The sequence below is a fragment of the Hyperolius riggenbachi genome, chromosome 9, assembly GCF_040937935.1.
Source record: "Hyperolius riggenbachi isolate aHypRig1 chromosome 9, aHypRig1.pri, whole genome shotgun sequence".
Taxonomy (NCBI): Eukaryota; Metazoa; Chordata; class Amphibia; order Anura; family Hyperoliidae; genus Hyperolius; species Hyperolius riggenbachi.
Window position 1 is genome coordinate 128,054,415 of NC_090654.1, and position 8,583 is coordinate 128,062,997.

Here is an 8,583-nt window from a genome sequence, read left to right on the forward strand (position 1 = left end):
AGCACTAGGCTGGTTGAGGGAAATAAATGTACAATTTGATGGCAAGCTGGTAAATGTACACAGCATGATGCAGAAGAGAGGCTTGCCTCCTACAGTGTCCTTAGAAAAAAACTGTGTCTGCTTTCTCATCATTGTAAAGACTGCATGTGGTCAGCTAGATAAGGTATTACACAGGTTAAAAAGTTTTCGTCAGTCCCTAGACTCCAGGAGGGCTGCTTTCTGACTTGTGTGAGAGACTGGCAGGACAGGAGTCACTTTACAGGCAAGTCGCCTCTGTGTTATGTGGCTGCAATACAGATACGTTCTCTGCTCCATGTCAGGCTATTCTCAGTCTCTTTCCACTCCTCCTCTCTCCCTCATTCATCTTTGTTTCCCCCCTTCCCCTAGTGCTGGCTGTCTTTTCTTCCTCTCTCTGGAAAGTGTAATTGTTAAGGGCTCTGCCTCTGGGTTCAAACCTCTGCTTCTTTCTACTCAGTAAGCCAGCACCTATTCAGTAGGAGACCTTGGGCAAGACTCCCTAACACTGCTACTGCATACTGAGCGAGTCAGCACTGAGTCCGCCAGGAGAAAAGTAATTATAAATATTCCTTGTTACTCTCTACTCCCCCTCCCCCCAATCTTACCTTCACAATTGAATCACCCAATCTTGTTATTAGTAACCCTAGCCTATAGCTGTCAATACATGCATTCATTTTTACAGACAGATTCTTTCAAAATGATCGAATATGGCGATTATCAACCACCACATCGATCAATCATCAATCCATCGCAAAAATGTACCAAAAATACAATCAAGCAGTACATTTTTACAATTGGACACAGTGGTATAGTGGCTGCCGCATTGCAAATATTTTCATGGAGGGGGGGGGGGGGCGGGGGGCGCCACAGGTTTCCTTGCCTGGAGTGACAAAATGGCCAGAGGAGCCCCTGATAGGAACTATGGGAAGGTATTGACAGCAGCTTTGAGTGATAGGGTTAATACCCCCCTTTCATGTCCCAAAATTCCATTGACTAGAAGCAATGACATTGGACACCCGTGGAAGAGTCATTGGTCAGCTTGGGCATTTTCTTCGCATTCACCATGGCATGGCAACTGGGCAGAAGAGAGGTTTTGTATACAGAAGAGACCCAGGACCATCAGGGCCTTAAGGGAGAAGTGAAGATGTTGTTTTCTCCCAGCATGTTATTTGCCAAAATGACACTTGAGATGAGAGAGATATGGAGGCTGCCATATTTATTTCCTTTGAAGCAATACTAGTTGCCAGTCTTTTCTGCTGATCCTCTGCCTCTAATACTTTTAGTGATAGACTCTGGTGTGATTCTGACACTTCTGAAGCTAAATAGATCAGCAAAGCTGCCAGGCAACTGGTATTGTTTAAAAGGAAATAAATATGGCAGCCTCCATATACTTATCGCTTCAAGTTCCCTTTAAAGTTTTAAGAACAGACCTTGCAGTTCTTCAGTAAATTTGCATTTGTAGAATCCAGAAAGGCTTAAAGTCTTCTGTTTTACCCCTTTAGAGACAATGTGAAAGTGACCAAGAGGATGAGAAGACAAAGCCTGTCACTCTTCTGCGCAGACGTCTGAGCAGCTGTTCCTGAGCGGACAAATGTTCCGCCATACCTCGAGCATGCACGGCCCTCCTTTACCCCTGCTGATGAGAATGGGGTTCTGCCTACGGGACCCGAGGAGACACACAGACGGGAACCTGGAGACATACTGCTGCTAGAGTACAAGGAGGAGGCATGAGCGGCCTGTCCTACATCCAGCATGGCTGCCACCCGAAACACAATAAACAGATTGCATGTGACTGTTAAAACATTTATTAAAAAGAAGCATGTCGCATGTTTGATTGGATGCCACCAAGACATGGCAAATGCCATTTTTCCACCATGTTGGCCTACAGATCTCACTATGAGAGACATTACATTGTTTAGTGCTTATACTTTATCACAACCTGCATTACGACTACATGTGTTCAAGAAACAATGGGAATGTATTTAACTTATAATAGATGGTGCTTTGTTAAATGGACTGTGTAGTGGATCCAAGTATACGAACCCATCACTATATCCTGGGAACTCACCACTATCTCCTGAAAGTATTGTTGCTGTTTTTTACCTTGAACATGAAACCTGAAACGCATTTCAGATTAGATAAATACCTACTGTATGAAAATGGAGGGCTCTGGATACCGTAGAGCCTTCCTGCTCCTCAGTCAGTTTTATCATTCCAGCCCCTGTTGAAGTACTCACATCTCCAAGTGCTTCCGAAGTTGGATGCATCAACACTATGCAAGCATGCAAGCACAAGCATGCAGTACGGATGTGCTCATCTTCAGGAGTACTCAGGGATGCAAGTACTTCTAAAAGCTGCCTGAGGAGTACTGAAGAGGTATTCGATCTAGCAGGTCAAATAACTTCAAAGGGTCTGGAGCTAGAACAATGCGATATACTGAGAACTGGGAAGGTTCTATGGTATTCAGAGCCTGCCCTCTACATAGGTAAGTATCTTGCCTGATGGGAGTTTCTTAACAACACTTTTAGTAATCAATTCAAAGCTTCACTTTCAGGATGTTGTAGTGAATTCATATACTTCAAGCCACCACAGGGGGCTCCTTTGAACAAAAAATCGATCAGTAACGTAAAAGTTTTGTCAGCCCCACATTGCTTTGTGATCTGTTATGAAAATATGTATTACTGTTTTTGCTCCCCCAAAGAGATGTGAGAGACCTGCAGTCTGTATAATGTGTATGCTGTACTTCAGGGACCTAATGCATCAAATGTTTTCTCATTGGTTACCACTTCTTATCCTCTATCACCTTATTTTTGTAACACCTTTTTAAAAAGCTATTTATTTTTAGTAATTTTGTTGCTTGTCATGCTTTGAAAATAGATAAAAGAGAGAAGACGAAGAAAAAAAGTAATTTATGAGAAAATTGTACTGTGTCAGGTCTCAGGTCTAATATTTCTGTATCTCTGTGTGGAAACTATACTAACACAACATAGAATAGGTTTGAGCTTTGCTCTCTGCCATCCAGCCTATTCCTGTGTGCGCTCTTCTGCTTCTTGGGCAGAGATAGGAACAGGAAGTGGTATGCAGACACCAGTAATCAGAACTGACTACAGATCTCAAATATAGCAGTACTATTTTAACAAAAATAAAAGACAGCATTGGCGGGTTGCAGAGAATAGTAAGAGCCACGAGGAAGCTCTCAGAGTGCAGAAATTGGAGAACTAAATGGTTTACCCATAATACATGATGCTGAGAAGAAGGAGTTGTGCACAATAAACAGCTTGTATGATTTCTGATTTCCACATGGAAGCAAAAGCAGTAATGCATTCTAGCTTTAGTATTGATCAGGAAGTAATTGGTGGCTGACTTAAAGTGAACCCGAGGTTAAAATAAACTGATGAGATATACAATTGTATTTATCCTCCTACTCCTAAACTGATTTTCTTAGATATCCCATGGTTTTATTTTATATTTAAACATTTACAAAGTAGATTGAATGTTCGGTTGTCTTTGCTTAGTAGCAGCCCCAGATTTATTGACCTTTTTCTTTCTTCCTCTGCTCTCAGAAGTTATATTCTGCTAGGAAAACATTTATGGCTGTAACTAGTTTATCAGTGATGTTAACTATATTCACGACGAGGTACTGACAAGACAGAAGCTGTCCTTTCCATGCCTAAATAACTCTTTCAGGCAGTAAAATAAAACAGCGTGGTTATTAATCTGTGTTGAACTGTACATACACATGTTTATCTCATCGTGTGACACGTCCACTCGGGTACACTTTCACTACTGACTCCATGCACCATGTTTTGGCTCAGCTTCTGAGTTTGGTATTAATCAGAAGAATTCATAAAACTATAAGTGATCTTTAGTTACATCCGAGAAACAAACTAAAAGGCATTATTAACTGACAGACATGAACTGGGAGGAGGATGTAGAGCTCAGTTAGAAGCAGTGAGCCTGGTAGTATAATAGATAGCTTTATTGGAGTTCCTTTCAGTATTATAAGAGGGGAGGATTGATGAAACAGTTCTGTTACATAACATTACAAAAAGCTGTTTCAGGCTGGTAAAACCTTGTTAGAATGTTTTCAGAGTGGAGATTCCAGTTGATTCAAATGCATGTTTCTGACGGGTTCTCTTTAAATGATGTTTTACCTGGGACTGAGAGCTCTGCATGGAATGGAATACATTGAGTAAATACGCTGGGTGTATTTCTCTTGCCTTTCCCATGCAATCAGAATGTTCCACATTGTTGGGTCTTTATCGTCTGCCTGGGCTCTGAATGTTGTACGACACTGTGGTTACTGGCCCGCCCCTTAATTTTGTCATTGGACAAAACGGGAGGTGCCGAATTTTCATTGCTTGGTAAAGATGTCTCATTATACTGCCAACCACTAGAGTTGCCATAACAAGTGGCAAATGTGTTCTCATTTTATGTTGCTTTAACCATTTAAATTGTTGGGTTATATTTATGTATATTACAGGTGTATGTGTGTGTGTGCGCGCGTTTCCATTAATGATGGAAAAATGTTACATATTTTTTTAAAAATACATATATCATTTTTAGAGTGTGTTTTTATTTTGCTTGCTTTTATATTAAAAAATGCAATGAAAACTGGGATTTCTATTCATTCACATACCAGCTGTGCTATTGTCAGCTTTACAAAAAGAGAGCATGTAACATGTCCAGTCATTGTGTTTCATATGTAACTGTGAAAGAGATTAGCATAAAGCCAAACTGAAGCACATTCAGACATGGATTTACTCTTAGTGCCTTTATCATCCTTAGTGCCTTTAATACCTGCTTTAACTCATGCTTTAAAGTATCTGCTGACTTTTGTTTTATCTGATGATTCTATAATGTTAAAGGACAACTGAAGTGAGAGGGAAATGGAGGCTGCCATATTTATTTCCTTTTAAGCAATACTAGTTGCCTGGCATTCTGCTGATCATCTGCCTCTAATGCTTTGTGTGCATCAAAAAAGGACGCCTGAAAAGAAGGGCGCGGGATATAGCCGAAATAAGTTGTAATTTAAAACAATATTTTTCGTTTATCGCTTATAAACGAAAATATAGTGCTAAATTGGTTGAATAAGTGGAAATGAAGCGTCAAAATATTGTCTATCACAACAAACGAATTCGGAAATGAAACATCAAATAGCGTACATAACAAAAAACGATATTTACATTTGTATTAAGCATAGTAATACAATGGTAGATTTTACAGGTATTTTACAGCAATTATACCTAACTGTAGGCTCTCCCTAGACCCCCCCCCCCACCCTTGTGTAAATATACATAATTTAATAAATTGTATATATTACAAATATTGTACTGTAACTATACCTATCCTTAATCTCACACAGAACCTTCCCTGTACCTATCCCTAACCCCTAGACCCCCCTGGTGGTGCCTAACCACTCCACTGGTGGTGTATATTGTACTGTAACTATACCTATCCCTACTCTCACACAGATCCCTAACCCCTAGACCCCCCCTGGTGGTGCCTAACCACCCCCCCTGGTGGTGCCTAACCACCCCCCCTGGTGGTGCCTAACCCTAAGACCCCCCTGGTGGTGCCTAACCCTAACCACCCCCCTGGTGGTGCCTAACCCTAACTGCCCCCCTGGTGGTGCCTAACCCTAACCACCCCCCTGGTGGTGCCTAACCCTAAGACCCCCCTGGTGGTGCCTAATCCTAAGACCTCCCTGGTGGTGCCTATCCCTAAATCTCCCCTTGTGGTGCCTAACCCTAACCATTCCCCTGGACGTGCCTAACCTTAACCATCCTCCCCTGGTCGTGCCTAACCATCCCCACTGCACAAACACCCTTACACACATATAAACAATAATATTTGTAATAGAATAAATAGAGTTAAAATCACGTACACATTAATAATATTATAGATAGAAAAAGGTGTGTTTTATATATATATATATATACATATATATATATATATATATATATAATATATATATATATATATATATATATATATATATATATATATTAGAATAGATAGCCTTACAATCACGTACGCATTAAAAATCTTAAAATAACGGTAATATTAAAAGCGATACATTAGAAAACTATAATCAACGCATTATAAGTGTAAAAAACAAAATTGATATATTTCCAATAGAATAAGGTTGAAAACAATATTTCAGCATTATATGTATGAAAACAAATTTTAAATGATAAAATAAGTGTAAACAAAAATGTATTTGTTACAGTCCTGAAAGCGCAATTTAAAAATGAAAAAATAAGTAAAAGCTCCTATAAGCGTAATTTAAAAACAAAAAAATAAGTAAACCCCAAAGTCAAAACGAATTTGTAAATGATATTTGTAATAAACCTTATTCTTTAAACGAAAAGTTTTGGTAACACGATCCGTGCAACCGCTATTTCTCGGGCGCCCTTATTTCCTGTCGGGCACCCAATAGCCGATATTTTGCATTGCAGTCTATGGCGGCGCACTGTTTGTCCATTAGCCATATGCGCCCTTTTTAACTGGCCCCCTAATACTTTTACCCTGAACAAGCATGCAGCAGTTCAGGTGTTTCTGACATAGTCAGATCTGACAAGATTAGCCACATACGTGTTTCTGGTGTTATTCAAACCCTACTGCGAACAAATAGATCAGCAGCGCTGCCAGGCAACTGGTATTGTTTAAAAGGAAATAAATATGGCTACCACCATATTCTTCTCACTACAGTTGTCCTTTAAAGAGAAACTTTATCAAAAAAGTGTAGAGGGAAAAAAATCAATACATTGCTACATGAGAAGTTACAAAATAGAAAAGAGATCAAGAAATTATTGATATTCGTCATGTAATTCGTTCATGTTGTTTGATCCACAATGAGCCAGTCATCTTTACTACTGGCAGACAAGAAGAAAACTAGACAGCACCAACTGCCTTTATCTATAACCACTTATCTATAACCACACCCACTAACAATGTGAACTTTGCAGCCCTCCTTTAAATCAGCAATTTTTGCATCTATTCAAATAAGGTTTCAAACAGATAAAAAGAAAAAAAAAACACCAAAGCATAAAACAGTTAAGAAGATTGCCCCTATCAGCGCAGTGGAATTGCACTTACAGATCCAGGGGTGAATATGAGCGTGTCACAATGTGTGCAGTGTCCACCAGGCACTCAACCACTTAATGGTGATGATTACCAATGGGTGCTTGTGCAATACTCTGTGTGTGTAAGGCTATGGGTGTGGTCCCACTTGAGCAATGTGATTTTCTAAAAATCCCCCATAGCATTGCATTAGCAAGAGCTTTTTTAAATCACTAGCGCTTAGAAAGGCTGTTAGTGGGTTTGAGCCCTAGCAGGAGGGGGGAGGCCCTTTTAGTATTTGTATAGTTTTAACTAGTGCACTACCAAGGGGCTTTTCCCCTTATGGCCCATAGCAATTTTCACATTTCAGTGTGCTTGCCTTTCATTCCCCAATAACTAACTTTATTACTACTTATCGCAACAAAATGATCTATATCTTGTTTTTTGACACCAATTAGGCTTTCTTTAGGTGGTACATTTTGCTAAAAATTATTTTATTCTAAATGCATTTAATGGGAATAAGAAGAAAAAAATGGAAACAATTCATTATGTCTCAGTTTCCAGCCATTATAGTTTCAAAATAATACATGCTACTGTAATTATGTCCCTATCACAATGTATGGCGACAATATTTTATTTGGAAATAAAGGTATATTTTTCAGTTTTGCATTTGTCACTAATTACAAGTCCTTATTTGCAAAAATAACAGTAATATACCCTCATGAAATACATATTAAAAAGTTGAGTCCCTAAGGCAACTATTTATGTATTTTTTTAAATGTCAATGTTTTTTTTTTTAATAAGTGTATTGTTTTGGTAACTATGGGAGGGGAAGTAAGGGGTTAATTAATTAGGTATTTTATGTCTTTTGTTTATTGGGATGTATGCAGGTGTAATTTTACTATTTGGCCACTCGATGTCCTCCCCCCACTTTATTTCTCCTATATACTGTGTGCTGCATACACGCATTACAGAAAGTAACATATGCTTTACTTTCACTTTTATCACTAGGTAAGCCCCACACTATTTTATTTTAAACCTTGGAGCTGAACATGTTGACCACCTTACAAAGGGGTACCTGAGCCAAAAGTCTCAGGTGGCAGTACCAGATAACAAGCATTGCTCACTCTTATCTCACTATCTCAGTTCTGAAATACATTTTGCGATCGTAATCAAGCTCTGTACACATGCTAGACCGCCATTGTTAATAGATGATCACTGGTGAAAATGTGACAAAAGTATGATGTCTGACGGCCACCTGGCATGTTTGATGCCAACGAAAGTACAACGCCGGTATTCCATTGGGCACTGGCGTACCTAGGGCATGTAAGGCTCTGCACATGCAGATTCTTATCAAGACAAGGCAAGAAATCACATATATTGTGTATGTGTGTGTATATATATATATATATATATATATATATATATATATATATATACTGAGGTCTGCACAGGTTGGATTTAACCACTTCACCACTGAGGGGTTTTATCCCCTGACCA

At 39.2% G+C, this 8,583-nt stretch overlaps 1 protein-coding gene across 6 annotated transcripts in view; it reads left to right on the forward strand.

Moving 5' to 3' along the window:
• LOC137532681 (death-associated protein kinase 2-like) overlaps positions 1-4,632 on the forward strand; it is a 180,504-nt gene extending 175,872 nt beyond the window's left edge. For all 6 annotated transcript variants that reach the window (XM_068253485.1, XM_068253487.1, XM_068253491.1 and 3 more), the window contains one exon: positions 1,521-4,632. In XM_068253485.1, the coding sequence (XP_068109586.1) occupies positions 1,521-1,601 (81 nt within the window). In that variant the 3' untranslated portion in view covers positions 1,602-4,632. The remainder of the gene's footprint in view (positions 1-1,520) is intronic.
• The last annotated feature ends 3,951 nt before the right edge of the window (positions 4,633-8,583 follow it).